This window comes from Aythya fuligula, chromosome 18 (assembly GCF_009819795.1).
Source record: "Aythya fuligula isolate bAytFul2 chromosome 18, bAytFul2.pri, whole genome shotgun sequence".
Taxonomy (NCBI): Eukaryota; Metazoa; Chordata; class Aves; order Anseriformes; family Anatidae; genus Aythya; species Aythya fuligula.
The window spans coordinates 4363032-4385918 of NC_045576.1; the positions used below are offsets into that span (position 1 = coordinate 4363032).

Here is a 22887-nt window from a genome sequence, read left to right on the forward strand (position 1 = left end):
GCCCACAATAGAGCGAGCAGCAAGGTGGGAGCAAAAGGTGCCTGGACGGAGACCACAGAAACACAGCACACATGCCCCAAGCTCTCAAAGGCCTTGGCGTGAAGATGGCCACATCTAGCTCCTGCAGCACTGCCTCAAAGTTCTGCCCCAAGGATTCACACACTCACTGTGTCAGCTGTGCAAAGCATAAACGCTTACAAACCAGCCTGAAAATATCTAAGCGTAAGACCCCGCGACACAGAACTGCGGCGCACATCTAGAGTCTTGGCTCAGGATCCACAGAAGGAGGCAAAGACAGCCAGGAGGTAGCGTGTCCACGGGTTTATAAATCTGATAAATACAAGTATAACGCCCTGCCCGCCACAACGGGGCAGGGGAGGAGGGAGGGGAGTCACAAAAGTTGCTGAGAGAACAGTGACTTGTACTTGGCAGCTGGAGAAGTACAAGAGGGCTGCGGATTTACGCTGATGTGTCAAACAGCTTCTCGATCATCTCTCCCACTTGGTCGACCTGGTACTTGATGTACTTCTCAGGGTTCTTGGTGAAGGGCACGTTGCCGTATCTGCAAAGGAAGACAACCCACAGGATGCAGCAAAAGACCCTTCTCCATACTGGGAGAGGCCGTCCCCACCTGTGTCCTTCCTCTGCCAGAGAAATCAGCTCCCCTCCAGCAGGTCTCACCTGAATCTGATGGGCTGTCTTGTAGGGAGCAAGTGACCTTGCTAGTTACAACGGGTCTCCTGAGGTTTACGTGGGTAAACCCGGGGTGGCTCCGAGCTCTGTGCTAGCTAGAACATCTGCACTCACCCTGAACAAGGAATTGGGGTGACGAGGAGGTGTTCGCAACTAGCAGAGCTCAGCTTAAGGATGTGTTAGTGTACAAGATGGAAAAGCTACAACAGGACAGTGGAAAAGTGCTTCAGCTCTGGCTAACCTAGGTCCCAAAGACCCAAACCCAATGAGATGACAACGATGCAAGAGGTTCTCACCTGTTCAGGAAGGCACCGTAGGTCTCTTTCACAATGGTTTTCTGCGCCCGGCGAATTTTGTCCCGTTGCTCCATGTCTGGAATTGCCCAGGCCTTCTGGATCTTACATAGCTCCTCCAGCCCGTCATTAAAACCCTCAAAATAAAATTTGGAGAGTGTTCTGACTACAAGCACGTCTGTAAACCAGTGCTATTTTCCTCCACTGGTGATCACTACTGGACAGGTGTTCTCCTCAGTCAGATCTTTCTTCTGTCCCCGTTTGCCTCAGTCATGTTCTTCTACCATCTCCTTACCTTAAAGCGCTCCTTAATCATCTGCCTCTCCTTATCCTTGAGCTGCAATAAGGAGAAAAGTTTTTATTTCGTTGCCAGAAATAAAATCCCAACATCACTGTTAGCCCACAGGTTCCCCATCCAACCTAAGTGATATCCTGCCTACTTGGCTCAAATTCCTTCTCCTGAAGCAGGGAGGAGAGAAGCTGCAGTGAGCAGCACAGTACATACAGCTATTGGTTTTCATGTGAAGTACATTTAACGAGGGTAATTTTCAGCCAGAACAGGCATAAAAATAGACCTCTTTATGCTTTGAGCCCTTTCTTAGGGAAGGTCTTTGCAAATCCAGAATAGCAGCATTTGCTCAGGTGAAAAGAGAAGAATGGAGGCTGAAATTAAAAGACTTGTGTGAATCTGGGGCAAGGGAGATTAGAAGGCAGCGTGATTCTCCATCTCGTCCTAGCCACAGTATTCACTCCACAGAGCGATACTGGCACAAGCTATAGAAGTGATTTCTGTGAATCTTTGATTACGACAAGGGACAGGATGTTTCTGGCAGTTGCTATCATCATTAAATCATCCTGGCCTGCCCTCTCACCTTCACTCCTGGTTGAAAGACGGGCAGATTTCTCTCCAGGATGTAATCTGTCACCTTCAACCAGCTGCATTTGAAATGATATGGGAAAGGAGCAAAAAGAAGGAGTTATTTACATCTCACCAAAGCATGTATGCCCTCACCCATTACCCAAAGGCCAACCTAAGCAACACACACGCCAAAACTTTCCACAGTGACCATTTCCCAAGATTCATCCCTTGGGAACCAGAATACTTAGTTTGAGTTTTAAACTAGTTTGTGTTTAAGGCTAATCTCTCCCACTCTCCACCAGCACTGGTGGTGAATCTCCCAAGAAGTCTCAAACTCTGCCAGAAGTAAGGGAAGAGCAGAGGATGTCTCCTGACCTGCGCTGGTAGGTCTGGATCTGCTGTTCAATGAGCTCCCGGTAAGACCTCTCAGCTGTCTTCTGTGTCACAGCCACCAATTGGATCAGCTCAGACCTGAAAGGAGAAGAAAACACCAGGAAACCGGTGAGCCAGGTGCTCTCAGGGCTACTGCTAGCAAGATAGCAACATTTCACGTCCCTATCAACGTGATCTTTTGTTCCCTTTACAATAAAAGGGATCTTGAAATGCTTCAACTGGGAACAGAAACTACTCCATGTTGCTTTCGAAAGCCACATCCTAAATCCTCCCAAGATGAAAGGGTTCTCTGCAACGTAAGGTATCTCTGATGCTTTTATCTCCCCCCCATCATGTAATGCAGTGTCCATAAATAGGGCAAAGGTTTCAAAACCTTTTTCAAACAGTCTCAAGAATGGAAGAAATCACACAGAGGAGACAGGCCTGCAAGTAAACACACTCCAGAGACTGGTTGAAAATTGTGCGTAGCATCAGCTTGGACTTCAAAGAGATGCACACTTACTTCTCCAGAGACTTCAGAATGTAGTTGTAGTTGTTGTGCAGAAAAATGGCACTCAGAGCTGGGTCTTCATAAACCTTGGATTTGCTGAGAAGGTTAAGCTGCAAATTGCCCAGTACTTTGCCTTAAAGAGGGAACAACAGAGGAGAAAAAGTTTTGCACTAAATCTTCTCGTAACTGGCAACCCAAACCCAGGACTACGTGCTGTAACCATGAACCTGCAGCAAAGCGAAGAGCACAGCCCCAGATGCATATACAGAGAAGTGTGTGATCACATCTAATTAGCAATCCTACAAGCCTTATGCAGATCTTTCCTCGGCAAGTAACCAAAACCGCCCTGTGAACTACTGCCTTTGTTGCAGCTGGCAGCATGGGCTCACAGTAAGTCCCAGGGCCAGCACGAGTGATCAGACTCAGCCCCACCACAGCACAGGCTCACCTCAAGGAACCTGATGGACCTGAGCACCGTGATAACAGACCATCACGAGGCAGTCCCACGAACCCATCTCACCATTTTACTATTAAATACACAACCGAGATTTTACAGAGCCCCTCTGGCAGCTGGCAGTCCCTGCAGGGCTGAAGGCCCAAAGCCCGGTGTGAGAACAGTTTAAGGCAGCCGATGCTGAAAGCCAAACAACCTCCTGCATCGCGCTTTGGCCTGTCTAATTGTGACTCCAAAACTCCCGGGCTGATCCTTTATCTCCATCCCTTCCATCAGACTCCAGGTTGAACAGAGAAGGATCGCATGGAGCAAGAGACACAGCTCGTGCCTCTCACTCAAGAGCAAGCCATGAGAAGAAGAGCCAAGGGGGCAGAAACGGGCAGGTGTGCAGGGTACTCACAGATGTAGGTGCTCAGCAGCCGCCTGCTGAACTCCGAGCTGTAACTGCTAGCTGAAGAGCTGGTCTCTGCAAGGAAAAAAGCCTTAAGCCAGTTAACATGCCAGGAGGAAGGGCAGGGTTCGTGTGGCCAGCCTGCCTCTGTTCAAACAAGCCCCTTCCCTGTTGCTATGGCATTAGGACAGAGCTCCCGTCGACAGTGAAATTAGCTCCCTGCTTCGGTGCCGACTGTCAGGGGATTATCCAGGGTGAGGGGGAAGAAGCTCTGCACCCCGTGATCCTTGCGGCTGCATCAGGTGCTGAGCATCCTGGCAGAAACCTCTCCTCTCCTTCCTAGTGCTCAGAGGACATCCACTTGATCAGAAATCAAATCATTAAGCAAATCCTTTCCCCACCACCCAAAAAAGGGGTTTTAAGCACCAGAAATCTGCAGTCGGAGAACAAATGAGCTGGAGCTGTTAACAGCAGGCACACAACACTGACAGAGACAAGCAGAAGGGCTCTGGAAAGTTTCAGTTTTCCCCGTGGCTGCTGACAGAGCCTGCTTGGCTCTGCACGAGGGGACCCACCAGCACCATCGCCTGCCCGTACGCAGAGGCTGCGTGCTGCCATGCGTCCCTCTGAGCACCAGAGGGATGGTTTCTGCCCTCCAGGGAGGGTTTGCGTCCCCTGGGACACACGGGGCAGCCGCCTTCTCCTCCCCCTGCCAGCGAGTTTGGCAGCCAGGCCTAGCTCGGGTGGTCTGAGTTCAGAAGCGCCCCATGGGAAAGGCCTCGAGGCTCCCGTTGCTGGGAGTTGGACAATGAGGAGCTGAGGGCGCTCGGGATGAAGCACGACAGCAGCCGGGCCAATTTGCTGCCCGTGCCAAGCGGCCTCGGTGCCATCGGAGTGCCTGCAGCCTGTTTCAGCTCATGTGGCATCCCTCTTTGTCTGCAGGTGACGAACCCTCGCTATTCTCTCCAGCCCGCTGGCAAGAGTTACTCACCCTCCCCTTTTTCCCCTTTCAATTATGCCCCCCTCCCTTTTTTTTTTTTTTCTTTTCAGTTAGATGTTAATTTATTTACCACTCCTGGAGGACAAAGAATTAACATACATCACAAGAGCCCAACGCAGCGTGAGCGGGTGCGTGGGGGTAAGGCTGCTTACCTCTGGGATCTAAAGGAATATTGTATGTGTCCCCAAGAACTACAAGGATTAAGGCAGAGCAGAGAGAAAAGGGGAGGGAGGAGAGAGAAAGAGAAATGCAAAGTGCAAAAACACAGGTTAGAGACCGCCATCCCTTTGAGAACAAAGCAGATATTAACACAAAGCAGCCACAGACAGCTACACCGGAGAGCAGGCAGGAGTCCCTCCAAGGCCACAAAGGGAGCTGGAGATCACAGAGGAGAGGCCGAGTAACCTCCTGCCCCTGCTAGCAACTTATTTGCATCACCATTATTTGCATTTAGTAAGACACCTCACCCCACCTCAGTTCAAACTAACTTTCAGGGCCAAAGAAAGCCTCCTCTGCATCCTCAGCAGCAGTTCACCGGTCCTTGAAATGAATGCATGGCCCACGTAACCTTGCCAAGACGCTGAGCAAAGCCATCCCACCCTCACTCTGCAGTGAGACAGGGCCCTGCAGAGCTGCTCTGTGGGCAGCAAGAGCGAGGGATTGGCTTTTAACTGATAAGCTTTGCTTTTGCCACCACTTGAGGGGAGCTCTGCAGAAAACTGCACGCGTTTCCCATCCCTGGCAGAGGGCAGCCGGCAGCAAACGGTCCCAAAGGCCACACTGCACAGACAGAAGGAGAGGTACAGTGCCTGGATTCTGCCCAGGTCACCTCACGGATGGCTCTGAGGCACTAAACATCAGTCCTGCTTAGCAGACCTGTTATAATGACGCCGGCTTCAAGATTTGCTAATTGAGCAGGCTGCAGAGAGGCATTTCTCTCAAGCTGGCTTTGCACAGCAGGATAGCTCTGCACCTGGTGGGACACTTAGCTGCAATTAAAAAGGAAGTGGCTCATGTCTGACCACATCCATGATGCTGTATGACCAATACAAAAGGGTTCAGAGCAGGCAGAACCTCCCAAGCAGGACCTGGGAATTAAGTCTGGAGGCAGCTGTAAGCTTCCCTCTTCTCCAGCTCCTCATGGAGCTTTCTCCAAGTGCCAGCCTGTGCCTCCTCAGGTCCCTCTGCCCCCTGAATCTCCAGTTCTCCCCCTCTCCAGCCTGCTCTGTTCTGACCTACTTGAAGACATGAGCTCTGTGAGCGAGCTGAGGGCTCACTACAGAACCAGGAGCTGCTGCTCTGCCACGAACCATGCTCTCCCTCTGTGCTGGCACGTGACTAGCTCAGGATTCCCAGCTTGACCACGGCTGGATGCTGAGGAGAATGCTCTTGCTGCTGCTGTTGTACTCTGACTGGAGGATTTGGCAGAGAAAGAAGGCAAATTCATCACTACACAGCCCAGCCACAGCTAACTCAGCTGGACCAACCACCCTCAGTCCAACACAGTCAGAGGGAACCAGTCCCGTGTCAGATTTGGAGCTAAGTGGCTAAGCCATCCTCTCAATTCCATAATGCACACCAGCAACAAATGCCATCCCAAAAATACCTGATAGGATCAAATGTGGAAGGCCAGCAGGGAAACTCTCAGCATCCCTTGGAGCTCTCCAGACAACCAACTACATAGTCAGGGCAGATCGGAGGACAAAACAAACCACAGGGTAAAGAACAGGAGAAGAACAAGCTAACAGTGCGCGTTGAAGTTTGGTCTTTATAGGGAAGATGCCCAGACAATTTGGGGAAGGAACTGCATGCCCAGATAAGCTCTATGCACGTACCTTGAGATGCCAGCATGGCACCTGCAGTCTCCTGGAAATCCAACAACTGCTGTAGGAAAAGGATGGCCTGGAAGAGAAAGAGAGAGAGGGAAGTGAGGAGACGCGGTATCGGTTGCTTTTACGCTCCACTATTAAGGATTGTGAAGGACCACACATCTTGACATGTTCAAAAGCCTTCAGGAAACAGACTGCTGTACTCCTTTTTGTTGCTGGGTTTTACTCACGCAGTCACACCACAGCTTAGCAAGGGAAACCAGCTGATCCCTCCAGGGAAGCGCCCTTCCAACACAAAGACAGGTCAATCTAAGAAAAGAAGTTTCCCTACTGCTCTACAACCTCTTCAGAGGCTGTTTTTTACACAGGACAATTCAAATCAACTTCACCTACATTGCTGGTGAGTTCGTGAACTGTCCCATCTTTTGGCATGTTATATTCCTTGTCTGGATCATTCTAAGGAGGAAGAAAGAGACGTAAGGTGAGCATGTTACAAAACCGAAGGCATCTACAATACAACTGCTGCTGCAAGTGAGCCGTAGCCTTGTTGATCCAGCCTCTCAGCATCCTCAGACTCGTCTCTCACAGTGCCACCTCCTGGTGCTCAGAAACCATAGCTTCTGCGCACCGACAGCTCAGGACCACAGGGATTTTGTTCAGCACGTCACCATCAAAAGCTCAGCTCACCCATAGGTGAGCTTCACCAACCCCCCTTTATACATGGACAGTTCATCTTGAGTCCTCCACAGCTTTTCAAGTCAGCAATTTTCCTTTCTTTTTACGTGGAGTTAAGTTCTGAGATTGACTTTGGTATCTACAGAGGCCTCCTGTATTTGAGAGCAGCAGCCAGTGTTCAGTATTTTCAGCTGACCCCCCGGTGCTACCCAGCAGGCACTGCCCCGCTTTGGAGTCAAGAATTTAGGTGGTCTCATGGAAAGCAGAAAGCTAAACTGGGAGTTCTGCTCAGAAAACCCCTTTTCTAAGCCTGCTGGCCTTGCTGGAGATAACGGTGATGGCAAACTTACCTTAATGTTGTCAGCAAACTCCTCCAATGCCTTCGCACCTGTAGTTTCCATGGAAGTGATCAGCCCTGGCAATTTGTTCTTCGTGCCTGCCGCAGTTCCCTGGAATAGTCCCACAACAGATCAGAGAAAATGAACAGTATCTGACTGCTTGTCCAGAACCTCATTCTCAATTCTCCATGTATCAGAAGAATATTTATAGCATTAGCAATAGTGAGTGAAACCCTGCGTTCTTTGGCCTGCCAGGAGGGAGGAGGGAAGGATGCTGCAACCCCAGCAACGACCAGGACTTGCCCCCTTTCAGATTTCCTCTTGTGTGGTACCTGACCTAAGAGGCTGGGGCATCAGTCACCAGCTCCAGCTGGAAGCAGATGGAAAGGAGCTGTCACTCCCAGTCCACGCTGAAGGACAGAGGTGACACTGCTTTGTTCAAAGTCACCGTCTCCATCCCTTTCAAAAAGTTCTCCCCACAACCCAAGCCACAGGACACTCTCCAATCCCACCAAACTCACCTGCAAGACCTGGTCAAATTCGGGCTTCATCTGCTTGAGGTGCTTGAGGATGGGGAAGATGGTGAGCACCGCCGAGTAGTCATGGCGGATGATGGCTTTGCGGGCTGCCGAGACAATGTTATCCCCCTCCATGATCAAGTTATCCAGCGACTCCTGCAACAAAGCCCGGCGGTCAGAAGGAAGCAGCAGGACTTCTGCCAGGGCACCCACAGCTCGTGGTGTAAGCCACGTCCTCATCACGAAAAAGAAAGGGCGAGGAATTTGTATGTGTCCTTTACCAGAGAAACCAAGGGGAAAGGCTCGACTGACCTGGATGAGGGAATCAAAAGTCTTCTTCTGGTGGTGCTCCGGGACGATTTCTGTCAGGAGCTGGTATTCGCTCTGGGCCAGTTTGACAAAGGCACTCACACAGTGAATGTAGGCGTCGATCTCGATGTCGAACACATCGTCCCTCCCTGCAAAGGCAAGATGTCTTTAAGGGAGAACCAAATTCGCACCGAGCTTCCAGCAGCTCTGCTCCCTCCGGGACCTTGGATTACGCAGACAGCGCGAGGTTCCTCTCCAGCAGGCGGCTCTGGCTCTGCGCCCGTCACTGCTGTGAGACCGGGAGCTGTCCCCTCACCACGCCTGCCCCCCTGGTTTGCCCACGGGAGGCATGCAAAGTCAGCTGCAGCTCAGGGCATGGACACGTCAGCACAACACCAGCCTCGTGACAGAAGGCAAGTCTGAAGCTCTTCTGGGCTACAAACTCAATTTAATCAAGGGCTCAAACACGGAGTACTAGACTAGGGAAGGTCTGAGGTGAATTATTCAACATCTCTGCTTGTGTTTGTAGAATTCCTTATCTCCACCCATCATGCAGATGAAGAGCTGCCACGTTGCGTCAACATTTCTTGGAAATGGAGGCTCTCCTGGAAGGCAGCCTCTTCCTACAGGCAGTAACCAAAGAAAATAACAGGCGGATAACTACTAAATCCTACAAAGCAGGAGCATCAGCGCAGTTAGGTGAGGTATCTGCCACCAAATGCTGTGTACAAATGTGCATTTTTGAGTTCTAGCACGTGAATGTCTCAAAGACATAGTGAGGAACCTCTGTGGTAGGCATAAGAAGGGCCAGGAGGATACGAGGGCACCCACCGATTGGTGCCAGCCACGAGCTGGATGTGTCAGCAGGAAAGACACAAATGGGCTCACATCACCCTGCGCTGCTCAGACCCCTGCAGTAACCACTATAAAAGAAGAAAATTACGCAGAGGCCTTTCCTAAGGCTGCTGCTGCTGCTACCCTCCTCCCAGCAGCATCTGCAGCTTTTGATGGAGAAAGGCCCAATTCTTCCCTACACTGACGGGTCCCTCAGAGTGATTTTTTAGAAGCTGTGGGCAGCACGTGGCACACAAACGTGGTTTTACACATGGCCTGCGGTGGAGAGCGGCCCACCAAACGGCACGCCATGCGTCGGCCTTGCCCTGCTTGCTTCGCTTCACTTCAGCGCCGAAAAAGCCCCTCAGCACGGTGGCCCCCAGGTTTGGTTAGACAAAATCGGGGTCCCCTGTCTGAGGGCGTGGATTTGTGAGATTAGTTGGAGTGAACTCGACTGAGGAGAGCCAGAGCTTCACAGCCAGGCCAGGCCCATGCTCCAGGGCTGCCCACGCAGAGGAACAGCCACCAGGAGCGTGAAGCATGCTGCAAGGAAGGGCTGTTAGGCAGCTTGTTACGAGGTGCCAACACGGTACTTACCAGCAGCCGGCCCGTGCTTGTCGCTCAGGGTATCGGAAAGATGTTTAACTCGTAAATCATGCTCATGACCTAGTGGGATGGCAGCCGGCACAAACAGAAGGCGCAATTTATCCAGGGTGGTTACAGCACGGATGCTCACACGGGCTGGAAGCCGCTTCAAGCTTGGCTTATTTGATCTGATGGACTTTTGTTTTTTTTCCCTACACAGTCCCGGGAATGCTACCTAACGGAATTTATGCGTTATGGGGTTATGCAGCAGTAGCAACCCTTTGAAACCTGATGAGAAGCGAGTTAAATCATTTCCTGGGCCACAGGTGTCACTTGGACCTCCTGCTGTAAGCTCTGAATGGGATAATGGGCACTAGAAACCCAATTTGTACCCACAACTGTTACAAATTCAAACTCAAAATTCACCTCCTGCTCAGCACTGAGAATTTTTTTCCCCAGTAAGTGATGTCAGTCACTATCTGGGATTCAGCAGACTACAACGTAGATGCTGAAGAAATCCACTTCAGATGAATATGTAGCAGAAGGGAAAAAGGTCTTATAGGTGCTTTGAAGCAAATTACATCCTTTCCCGTCTGGTACAACCTCTACGAGCAGAGGTCGGCACGCAGGAGACCCTTTAGGTTGGTCTTTGCAGAGATGTGCAGGCGTGATGCCCTGGGCTCGCTGTGGCCTGACACTTCTGCATCAGGTTTGGAAAGGTCACTGGGAAACTGAACGTCTCAAAGTCCAGGCAAAACAGGGAAAGAGAACAGAAACACCACAGGCAGATGTCAGCAGAGCAGAGCTTCCGTTAGCCACGTGCCTAGGGCGGACTGACTGCTTTACCGGGAGATAACTGGTGAGATTCCACCTGGACTTTGTCCACAGAGCCTTTGAAATTTAGACACAAACTCAGATCAGTGGTTTGGGCTGCCAGCACCCCCTGGCTGCCCAAGGACCGTATTTCCCTGGCGCTGCCCACCAAGTGCTCGGCTAACGGAAGCCCCACCTGGAAAAGCAAGGCTGGTACACAGAGAAGCTCAAGGGTGAAGAAGTAGCTGGAGCTGTGATTACCTTCCATAGGAATGAGGTTAGAGGCCCCCTTTTTCCCATCTAGACCATGCTGAGAGTACTGTTTCAGAAGGTTCTGAGCCTTACGGATCGTGCCTGTCACCAGAGCCAGAGAGAAGAGACAAGAAGACCTAGAAAATGAGTGAAAGAAAACAAAACCCAGAACACCAGCCCTTCACCAGCAGCTGCCACCTGGGCCCAGCAGGAGGGTGCTGGGCACCGAGCATGCTCAGCACAGGACCGGCAAGAACCCAAAACTCGCGCCCGAGCGTGTGGATGCCAGGGTTGTTTTTGGGTTGTCTCCCTTCTTCAAGGGGAGGACGTGAAGTCCGGCCACAGCTAAGGAATCAGGGAGCGCTCGGGGCAGTTTGGTGAGCTGGGAAGGCTGGCTGGGAAAATCTGACCCCAGCTTCCTTCCCCGGGATGTTTTATTGAAGCTGGCACTCTGCATCGCAGCACAGGAGCTTTCCCTGAGCTGGGCTGTGGACAATTTATAGCCAGCAACGCATTGCCTGCCCCCCAGAGCCACAATCGCAGCTCTTCCCTTGCAGGTGCCAAAAAAAAAGGTGCCAATCCTGGGTAATTCCTGAGCATGCTCAACGTAGATCCCCGCAGCCAAGGCACCGAACGATCTCTGGCATGAGAGGAAGCGATCAAAGGGTGACAACCTCGGGACTTCAGAGAGCAACGCTGCAGCAGCAATCCCCATCCTAGAGATCACCGAATAAAGGATGCTGCCCACCCATGTCTAACTCGCATTAAGGCACCCTAATCCCCAAGACACTTTTTCTTCTAAGGAACTGCAAATCAATTAAAACCATGGAAAAAAAAATAAATAACACGGGGTTAAAAGATTTATACTTAACACACACAAAAAAAAAAAAACAGACAGGACTGAACAAAAGCTGCTGCTGGATACACAGCTAGGAAGCACAAAACAGAAGCATTAATGGGACAACTGAAAACTAAGCGCTGTTTCCACATTAAGAGGTTAGTGGTCATGCAACGAGCTGCAATTATCACAAGCACATGGACACACTCCCACAGCAGAGCGCTGCTGTTGCCTGCACAACAGGGAACGGAGAGTTTTAGGAAGGCAGGAGGACTCTCCGTAGAAAACCCAGATGAAACAGAATTGGGCTGAGTAAATGAAAGCAAAAGATCCAAGAAATAAAAACGCGGCTGCCAATGCTGAGAGTCAGCCCTCCATTTTAAAGCAATAAATACTTCAAACGTGCAGAAAATCCCTACGTTGACACGGGGACGGCCCCACAGCAGGGCTCTGAGCTCTCCCAAACCCCAACCCCAGCCCCAGGCACCCACCAGCTCCAGCACCCACCTGGGGCCACCTCAAAAAGGGCCCTGGAGTGAAACCTTTTGGCACACCTCTGGCAGCCCCTTCACATCCCCACTCACAACAGGGGGCTGCACTTTCTCCCTCCCCAAACCCTAATCCTAACCCTACACAGCGATCGGGTTCGGGATGGGCTGAGGGAATCTTCCACATTGGTCTGGCAGGAAAATCCTTCCCTTTAGACCCACGGTAGGCAGGTGGGAAGACCCGTGCCCTTGTGCTGATGGATTTGTTCCCAGCTTCTTCCATGTTCTTCCTGCTCATCTGATCCCAGAATCACTTCCTCCAGGTCTCCTGGTGCTTTCCATCCCCAACATTTCCACTTTATTCTTAGCTACTTTCAGAAACCTCCAGCGTTTGGGCACAACGTGAAATTCCTCTGAGCGAGCAGGGCAGCAGAAAGCCCTGAAGATATGCACTGAGCTATTTCATTATTATTATTATTGCTGATATCATGGCCCAGCTGATACGCTGGAGCTCAACCCAGCTGCTGTTCTTCTACCGGTTCTTTGATCTTTTCTACTTGCCTTCGGGGAAAAAAAAAATATTAAAAATGGGTAAATTGGTGTAAAAATCAAGCAGAGTGCAACTGCTGCTGCTGCCCAGAGGCTCTCAACTTCCCAGGGATGCAGCACACATCCCCACAGCTCAGCCCTGACAGTTTCTACTGCCTCTGCTGCCCTGTATTTAAATACACACAATTACCTGGGTTTAGGCCAACACACACACCCCAAGTGTTTGTGGGCATCACCTGAGTGCTGCTGCATCCCCCTCACTTGGTGTTGTGATTAGGCTTTAATGAATTCTGGTGAAAACCAAACGCTTTTGTTCTATGCTTGTTTTCCCTCCTCAGGCAGCTCGCAGACCAAATGGGATGGCCAGGATGGTGTTTCAGCTGCTAGTGAAAGCATCACGTTCCAGCTAGACAGCCATCAGCAGGGGAAGCTGGAAATGGGAACAGGCTCTTCCTTCTGCCCCATGGGCCCCACACAGCCAGTCCTCAGGTTCACCCAGCTGCGAGGTGCTACCTGCACTGCTAGGAGGCAGGAGATAAACTGCAAACGGCTCCCCTGCAGCTTATAGCACCCACCAAAAAAAAATAAAATAAAATAAAATTCAGACAACACCGGAGATTTTTGCTCCTGAGCCTGTTTAAATAAAATGGTTTGGGGGCGTACATGGAGCAGAGTTTTCCAACTCGACGTTGTTCTCCTGTTTTTCTCTTCCACTACTCAATTTTCTAGCCAAGGAGAAGAGCAACGCGCCCCCTTTTCTTTAGCACCAACCGCAGGAATCTGTACAAAACTGGCTGAAGGTCCGTGGTTATTGCTTATAGGTACCCCGTGCCCCGTCCCTCCCAAACTTCTGGTAATTTAGAGAGTTTCTGAACTGCCTCCTGCTCCCAAGCCAACCCCGCGCTGCCTCCACAGGCCTCACACAGAAGCAATCCCTTCAGGATTTTACGAGCAGATGTTTGTAACAGGACAATTGGGGAACCTGAATACGCTCGTCCTCTGAGGCAGGCTGCTGACATTTCACACAGCAAACTGCTTTAAAAAAAATAAATAAAAAGGCCACAGACTGCTTCTACTTGACTTGGCAAGGTGCAGCCAAGAGGAGACGATTTGGCTTTAGAAGCATCTCCAGCAGTCAAAGTTTTAATTGCATGCTGGAACAAGAGGAAACAGAACAGGGTGCACCAACAAATGCAGCAGTGATGGAGAGATGAAGACTCTGAAACAAAGCATGGATGAGGAACGTGTTCTCCAGTGCCTGGGGGAGGGTGGGAGGGGGTCTCTGCCTGGTTAGCTTGTCCCTAGTAGCTTACCTTCCCTTTAGCTGCCACCTCCCTTCCATTTTGGGTTGTAAAAAGGTTACAGCACGTCAGATTTAGTTTGTTATTTACCCCCTGCAAGAGGTTAAAGTGTGCGCTGGGGTGTGCGCTGGGATATTCTTCCTGAAGGAATAAGGAAAGCAACTCCCTTGGTGAAACAGCGAGAAAACCCCTCGTCTGGAACACAGTTTTGTGGGAATTCCCTTTCTGAAGGGAATGCACAAAAAATAATCTTTGTCCATAGCTGAACAAAGGCTAAAGCAGGTGAATCAATGCCACCAGAGGAATATTGTTACGCACAGTGCCACCGTGGAGAGAGTATCAGACCTTCACCTCTGGAGCTGTCCTTGAAAGCTGACAGAACTGCAGAGAAGCTGGTGAACCTCTGCTCAAAGATGATTTTTCCCTCCTCTCTAACTTCATTTCAGTACAACTTAGCAGCCATAAGGGATGGCTGCTGTATGAGGTTTAACCACCCCTGTCCTTCAGGAGCTACAGCCTGGTTCTGTGTCCTTGTTCACAGAAGACTGGAGACAAACGAGCCATTATTTTCTCCTTGAGACTGCAATAACCCAATAGATCACTTGAAATCCTTTCCTTCATGCACCGTGAGCTCTGCGAGAGCATTCAGGCTGCGCTCGGTGCCTGCTACCTGGCCCGACTCACAAACTCGGATTAAACTTGGCCAAAAGATGCTGAAGTCTCCTGGCAAATTTACAGCTGAGGCATTCATCGTGACAAGTGATTTTGGATGCCCAACCGCATCCATTTTGGAGGAGCCTGGTTTGTAGAGAGCAAATGCTTCTCAAACACGTGGGCTGTTTTCTCTGCTCTCTCTGTGAGCATCCAAGATCCAAGGCTCATTTAAAAAAAAAAAAAACAAACAAAAAAACAACAAAACAACAACAACAAAAAAACACTATTCCTAGTGATTTTTTTTAATCTTCCCATGAAAAGAAAAAAATCTCCTCCACTTCTGACTGTCTCCCTGAAGCGTAAGAGCTGTTCACCAGCTGCAATTCATGCTTCAGCTCTCAGGAACAGCTCCAGGGCACAGCAGCAGTGGCACAGATTGATTTTAGAAGCCCAGAGGGGCGATCGCTGGCTGTCACAGCCCTCCCCGGGCAGCCTGCCCTCTCCAAATATCCCAGGCACACCCCCTGCTGTAGCACGAAGAGGCCCACCAAAGCCCCTCCATTCAGAAGTGAAGAGAGCGAGCACCAGGGCCAGCACACACACACACATAGACGCACGTTACCTGGGATGAGGACTGCATTCACATCAGGATTATAGAAATAAACACAACACGATTAAAATGGGTTCCTTTTCCTCCCTTTCCCCATCCCATCCATTCCCAGTCCCTGCCCGCAGCTCTTAAGTTCGTATTTTCCTGAACTCATTTGAAGGGTTTGGACAATGCAGGAAAAATATTGGGGTGGGAAAGTTTTTCCGGGTAAACCCCCAGAAATCCAAACTTTTCTGACTTCCATCACTATTACACAGGAGAAAACAGGGTGCTGGGGACAGGCAGAGGGACAGCATCACTGCTCTGCTGTCAGAGGTGCACGCTGGCTGTTGCTGGCCCTCCTTCTGGCCGTTTTCCCACTAGGTGGCACATTTCAGAGGCCAGGACGCCAGCTCCACACTGGAGCAGCACGCGGGAGCGACCAGCCTCCCAGCTGCAGAAAATGCAGCAAAACTCCATTATGAGGAGAGGTGGAATAACTCCCCAGCCACGTTCATCTCTTCCAGAGACAGCCTGAGGCAAAAGCTTTAAAAAGCTCTTCCAGAATTTGATTAGGATGACTCTGGATCTGTAGGCAAATTCCTAGTCCCTCTTCCAAGTTCTGAGGGATTCTCAGTCTCCTAGCCCAGTAATTATTTACACGTAAGTAGTGATTAAAGTGATGTGCTTTAGCAGGTCTCAGTTTTCCATTTTGCTGTAACACTGGATGCAATCCAAGCTCCAAGGCTGAGGACAAGTGTTCTCAAACCACATTCATCTCCTCCTCTCTCAGGTCTCTTTCTGCTCATCTCCTTTGTTAAGGTAACGGCCTTTTCTTTCTCTGCACACAGACCCCGTCCTGCCCCGTCCCACCTCTTCACACTACCCAGAGAACACACCTGATGATTTGAGAGTTGGAAACAAGGTCTGTAACCTCTGCCCTGGCTTCAACACCGAGAAGAGGTGCTTCTCTCTGAAATCCCACCCTGCTCCTGCCCTGTCAGCAGGCAGAAGCCCTGCAGAAGCGTGTCAGATACCCAGGGGCGATGGTGACACGTTACAGGGATCCCCCGCTCGGACTCACCTGGTCTCTTGACTGGCTTTTTGGTGGGGGTGTCCTTCCTCTTGTTCTGAATGGCAGGGGAATACGGCACCCCCGTGGAGGAGCTGTTCTTTCGGAAGTGGTCCTTCAGCCCCTTGATGGAGCGGTCGAGCTGGACAGAGCGGATTTGGAAGTACACTGTCATGAAATCTAAAGAGACGAGGTAGAAACAAGATCATAAATAAACAGAAAACACTGTAAGGAAAAACAAACCTTTCCTGTGAAATGCTGTGGCCCAAAGAGGGCTTAACAGTGTTGATGTGAGACCCCAGGTAAGCATTTTTTCCTACCGAAATATCAAATCCAGCAGTGCTAAATCCAGGAAGAAACCAAAACACAGACTCAAGAGAAAGAGCAAAATCTGAGTACAGAGGAGACAGGCATTTCTCTATTTCACGAGAGAGAAACCAAAGCACGCAAACAATCTAACAGCATAAAAGACAGCGAAACCTGAACCAGAATCCAGGCAATCGCTCTGAATCTTCCGTTCCCGCAGGCAACTTCTCCTGTTCTGCCACAGCCCTGAGATGCCGACTTCAAAACCAAGAAGCCATAAAGTGTCCTGCCACATCTTTCACACCAGGCCCAACCTTAGCACCTCCAGGCCTTCCTTCTGAACAGAACCCTCAGAGGACGAGCTGATTAACCCAGGGTTCAGCACACTGCTCTCCCCTCCCACCTCTTGCTCACCCTTCTTCCATCTCCACCCCCTTCCCTTCCCCATGTCAATGCCACACCCTGAGCCTGCCTCTTCTCCAGCCCAGCTCCCTCAGAACTCCTTCCTTAAGGATCTCTCGCATTTGATTCCAGCGCAGAGACCACCTCCCACACTGCAGGGTCAGCTCCTGTCCAGTTTGTACACTAAAGCCAGAAAAATCTCCTGATTTCTTCCGAACCTGGCTTCCTTCCCCTGCAGCGTTCACTCCTGCCCTCCCACCACACCCACCAGTAAGTCCACACGCTACTACCAAGAGCACATCAGTTTTGGAAACGATGGGAAGTCAATAAAGGAGTATAGAGGTGTAGGCAGGTTCTGGTGCTGCAGACCAGGAAAGAAGAGATGTGTATTGACTGAAAAAAAAAAATCCTGTGCTGCTTTTACACCCCTTTCTGGTCACATTTACCACAAGGTTTTGTTCATAAATAGTTTCTCCAGGGGAGTTGTTATCAGTGTCTTGTACAGCTGGAGCACCTGGGCCCTAGGTGACTGCAGCTCCAACAGAAGGTGTTGCAGATGCACTTTAAATAACGTGTCCCTGTCAGGGATTTCTGCTACAGGCCAGGCTATGCTTTTGAATGATTTGTGCTTTACTTACGCAGCTTTTGTTCTCATCAGATCACTTTTGAACTGACAGAGCGCATTTTATCCCTACTACAAACAGCATAAGGACGCAGACTCTTCAGAAGGGAACTGAATAGAGACAGAACTCCTACCCTAGAAGATGTCACTAAAGCTTTTTCTCGTTTTGCTTGTGCTGCCAGCTACCAGCAGCAGCGTGACTCTTGCTTTGTCAGTCCCAACCTCACCTGAGCAGAGGTTTCACGGCTGGAGGTGTGTGATTTGCACACTTACCTGCTGACAACAACCCTCACCCCTCCACTTCTGCTCTCAGCCAGGAGCAATGCCCACCTTGGTTCCTGCCGTTTTCCACCAGCCAGCCAGAAATGCGGATGATATCGTGCAGGACGCTCTCCGGGAGGTGCTCCAGCGACATCTCCTCCTGTGTCTCCATCTCATCATCGCCGCTGATCAGGTCCAGGATGAGGATGGGCGGGACTGGCTTGGTGTGCCGTGTCATCAAGCTGCGGAACTCCGACTCCAGCGACTCTTTTCCCCTCTCAAAAAGGGATTTCTGGCACAAAAGAGCAGAGGGATAGAAGAAGCACAGGGTTTCTGTAATCACTCACGAGTCTTTCTGCATGAGGTCTCACTTTTTGTAGTGTTTTTAACCACTGTCAAGTACCGCATGCTTCGAGCTCCGACAACGCCTGTAACTAAGAGACTTTTAAGGTGAATTAAATACAAAAATGCCTGGGAGTTGCTCAGTTTACAAGTGGAATTGCAACAGATCTCACATCCTGCTCAAGCAACTGAAGGACGGACAAGAGGTACCCAGGGGGAAGCTCAATCGACTCCACCACACACGCACAAAACGCTTTCACAAGTCCAAACAGCACAAAGCATGAGGAGAACACCACAAGCAGAAACACTGCCGGGCTCAGATTTAAAAAGAAGCCAAAAACCACTTTTTTTTTTTTTTAGCTGTGCCCAAACACCTTTTTCACCAGGCAGCAAGCCCACCAGCCTCTTGCAGCAGGAGGGCAAGTGGCACATATCTGTCTGTCCGTCCGTCCGTCCCTCTCCCCCCCCTGCCAGCTTCCAGATCTGCGACCTACCACGCGGTTCAGCTCTGGGCTGTCCGGGCTGTTGTCCTGGAAGTACTCCACTGCCTTCTGGATTTTGTCCATGCAATTCAAGTATTCCTCCAGCCTCCCAGTGGGGCTAAAAATAAAAGCAAAAATAAAAAGCGGTGCCCCAAAGACCAAAGGAAGAAAATGCCAAGCAAGCACCAGACCAAACTCCAGACGAAAATAATACAGAAAATTCTAACTTCTTTCTTTCTGGGTAAGAGGAGATCATGAATTCTGTTTCAACTGCACTTCTTGCCACAACTGTGCAGTTCCTGCCAGGGCAGAAAGAACTCTTGTGGAAAGAGCAAAGAAGAGAAGCCACCAGCGAGCTTCATATGGCAAAACGCGAGTAAAATCTGGGAGAGACATCAGTGCAGAGCCTGAGCAGACTTTGCCCTCTGGGGATTGCTGATATTCAAGTCAGGAAGCTTTCCGGAGGACTGGTGTGAGGGGATAACATGGGAAGGATACAAAGAACATTTTAAGTGCGCAGAGTCAGCTCCTACCTCCTTCTGTCCCAAAAGATCAATAGGATGAAGCTCCCCAGAAAGATCCAGCTGCTGAACTCACCCTTCCTTTATGATCTTCTCCGTGTCTTTAGCCACGTGGTAGTAACTGATGACGTGATCCAAGCAGGACAAGGTCTTCTCCACGTTCTCCTGCAAGCGCTGCAGATTCTCTGTCTGTTTGTGGACCGGAATGATCGAGTTCTCCAGTTTCATCAAACGGCTTTCAAAGGAGGATAGGATGGAAACCTACAGGGAGAAACAGAGAGAGCTGAGGGCATCCTTCCATAGGATCCACACAGGAGGTTAACAGTGAGATTGGGGCAGTCCCAGACCTTCAGGTCCCAGCTTCTATCCCGGGCTCTGCTACTCAGAAAAGCCTCAGCTAGCGCATAAAGGGTGCCTTAATGTCATCTGTTCCAGGACAAAACGTACTTCTTTCAAGACGCACTCCTATGCTATGCTTTCCACATTTCTCTAGTGATGTGTCTGTGACTTTCTTAAGTCACTGACCCCAAAACTGGACACAGTATGCCAGCTGAGGGCTTACTAGCACCACTTAGAGTGCAATAATTACATTCTACCTCTTCAGTAAAACATTTTCAAAATAAACCCCAAACGAGACCTGCCTTTATGAACCAACGATGGGATGCTGATGCACAAATTAGTTTGGTGTTTGTTAATATCTCTTCCCAAGAGAAATGAAAGACTGTAAAGCCAAAGGTGCATTTATACCCGCATCTTCCCAGGAAAGAGGCTTGGGTTTCAAACATTCATCAGCCTTCCCTTTTGCCCAGCCAGTTAAATGTAAAATACAGATGTAGAACACGTGGCTTATTACTGTATATTCTTCACACAGGCACAATGAGGCTCTTGAAAATGGATTTTCCTAAGGACAAGCAGTCCTACACCCAGCAGTAAGGCTGAACCTCAAGGACCTCCTTACCATGTTCTTCGTGAGCTGGTCGCTCTTCTCAAGGCTCTCTTTGATAAAGGACAGAGTTTCTTCCTCCTGACATCAGGATCAAACATGCAGTTAGTTTTCACTGCAGAATACCCAACATTTAGCCCGCTCAACACCACGCGCAGGGTTTCACAAGCCCTGAACACAGCAGCAATCCGCCTTTGGTCCGACTGTGAGATATTATAATAACCCTGTTTTTTTTTTAGAAGTAGTAATGAATATGTATCAGCCTAGGAGCATAAAAATCAGCTGTTTGATGTAACTGGTGTGCATTTAGGTGGAGCAGAGACTCCCGACACACCCAGCGCTGTTTGCTTACCTCCATTCTTTTAATAAATTGTAAACTTTGATTATAACCCTATTTTGGGACTGAGCCATTTATAACACGACGCTGAGGCCACTTTTGACCACTTTTTATCCTAACAGATACCAGGCCATTTAACCCCAGGTGAGATATATACGATAAGCAGCAGGTTTTTTTTTTTTTACAGATTACTCCTTTCCCCCCCAACACACCGACCCCACAAGCGTGCAGACAGCCGTACCCCAAAGATTTACACCACACACACCCCCCCACACCCCATTAGCGGTGCAGCCACCCTGCACCCCCCAGCCCCGACCCTGCACACCCCAGCCCCTCAGAGCAGCCCCGTGGGGCACGGAGCCCCCCCAGGCCCTGAGGGGAGGGGATGTGGAGGGGGGGGAGGCCCCGGGCCCGTCTCCACAGCAACGCGCGGGGGCTGCGGGCCCGGCCCCTCGCCCAGGCCCCGCCGCAGACCCCCGGGCCGGCCCCACCTGCTTGAGTTTGCCCTCGATCTCCCTCCTGCGGGCCGAAACCTCCTCGCTCGGGATCATGGTGCCGCAGGGAGCCGAGGCCGCGCTCCACCGGGCAGCCGCCGCTGCTGCTGCTGCTGCTGCTCCCCTCCCGGCTCCGTCCCGTCACTGCCGCGCCGCCATCTTGGGAGCGGCGGGGGGCACCGCGCATGCGCGGGAGTTGCGGGCGCCATCTTGGGAGTGGCTTGTACAGAGGGGGGAGGTGGAAGGGCAGCGGGCGTGGGGCGCATGCGCGCTGCGGGGCGTGGAGGCCAGCTTGGGAGTGGCGGCCGGGCCGCGCGGCCATCTTGAGAGTGGCGGAGGGGGGGGCGTAATGGGGCTGCTGCTGTGGGCACATGGCTGGTGCAGCCCTCAGTGCCACCCACTGAGACATGTCCCCAAGCACCACGTTAAACACCCCAGGGATAAACCCTGTCCCCAAGCACCACGTCCAACCTTTCCCTGAACACCCCCAGGGATGGGGACTCCACCACCCCCCTGGGCAGCCCGTCCCAGCGCCTGGCTGCTCTTTCTGAGGAGAAATGTCTCCTCATTGCCAACCTGAACCTCCCCTGGCACAACTCGAGGCCATTCCCCCAGTCCTGTCACAGTTCCCTGTGAGCAGAGGCCGACCCCCAGCTCCCCACCCCTTCCCTTCAGGCAGTTGCAGAGAGCAATGAGCTCTGCCCTGAGCCTCCTCTTCTCCAGCCCACCCCCAGTTCCCTCAGCTGCTCCTCACAAGGCTCGAGTCCCAGGCCCTTCCCCAGCTTCATAGCCCTGCTCTGGACATGTTCCAGGGCCTCGATGTCCTTCTGGTACTGAAGGGCCCAAAGCTGAACCCAGCACTCAAGGTGCAGCCTCGCCAGAGCAGAGCTCAAGGGGACGATCCCCTCCCTGCTCCTGCTGCCTGCACTATTCCTGACACAACCAGGGTGCCATTGGCCTTCCTGGCCACCTGGGCACACTCCTGGCTCACGTTCAGGCAGGCATTGACCAACAACACCCCCAGATCCTTTTCCTCTGCACAGCTTGGAGGAGAGCAGGGCCATGGGGACAGTGCCAGCACAGGGGAGCTGGGGGACACGTGGAGGCAAACACGTCCTGGGCACCCCCCCACCCCCCTCGCACCGCACCCAGCTTAGGGTCACACACCAGGGCTGCCCACAGAAGGAGGAAACAGGGCGCCTGGGCAGGTCACGGCCATTGTTTGCCTCTGGAAAGGAGCTGTACCCTTTCCTGAAAGGTGATGCGAGGCATTGCCCAAGTTGGCCCTTTCCCCCACGGGCTGGAGCTGGTCCTGCCAAAGTCACAGTCAGCTAATCTATCAGCTTGGAGATCTGGGTAGGAACGGGGGAAAAAAGTCAATATTGTCATTCGTTAAATTAAGCGTATATCAGCCATACTAAGCACAGGGCAGCTCTGCTTGGAAAGATCCCCCTGAGGCTCCCAGGCTCCCATCATGGTGGGATTTACCAGCCCCATGGCACTGGGGGGAGAATTAAGGTGTGCAGGAAGGTCACAGAGGCTTAGCCCTGGGGTAGACGATGAATTACAGAAGTGCAGGAATTTGCAGGAGCGTAGGGCCCCCTACCCCTGTCCTGCATCTTCTCCAGAGAGAAAGGGTCCCACCAGGGGAGGCTGCCTCCACCTCCCTGCTGCAGCAGGACGGCTGGGTTTGTCGGGAATGGGGCAATCACGGGGCTGCACAGCCTCAAAAACCACATCCAGCCTCAGAAAACATGTCCAGCCTAGGGTGAGAGCTGATGTTACCGCTGCAGACAGCCCTGGCCTCCCTGCCTTGTGCTGCTCCGAGGCAAGGGCAGCCTCCTGCCGCGTGAAGGGCCCACTGTGTTCCCATCCATCTTCCCCTTGTCAGCCCACCCCGGGCTCTGGAAAGGAGCTGAAACAGCCCAACGGGCCCCTTTTGTTCAACAACTTTGGCACA

General features: G+C 51.3%; 1 protein-coding gene across 5 annotated transcripts; it reads right to left on the reverse strand.

Moving 5' to 3' along the window:
• Positions 1–306: 306 nt before the first annotated feature.
• On the reverse strand, positions 307–21073 carry EXOC7 (exocyst complex component 7). 5 transcript variants are annotated; one of them, XM_032199687.1, is made up of 21 exons: positions 20925–21073; positions 20112–20177; positions 19230–19414; positions 18645–18750; positions 17878–18100; positions 16230–16397; positions 15179–15190; positions 10736–10828; positions 8246–8391; positions 7937–8089; positions 7428–7526; positions 6796–6858; positions 6409–6475; positions 4726–4764; positions 3583–3648; positions 2741–2861; positions 2221–2316; positions 1859–1922; positions 1282–1323; positions 990–1123; positions 307–562 (listed from the first exon to the last, which is right to left on the reverse strand). In XM_032199687.1, the coding sequence occupies exons 1-21, from the start codon at positions 20982–20984 to the stop codon at positions 460–462; spliced, it is 2106 nt and encodes a 701-aa protein (XP_032055578.1). In that variant the 5' UTR covers positions 20985–21073; the 3' UTR covers positions 307–459. The 5 variants fall into 5 exon arrangements, with proteins under 5 accessions (XP_032055578.1, XP_032055579.1, XP_032055582.1 ...); XM_032199688.1 differs by lacking the exon at positions 15179–15190; XM_032199691.1 differs by lacking the exon at positions 10736–10828.
• Positions 21074–22887: the final 1814 nt, after the last annotated feature.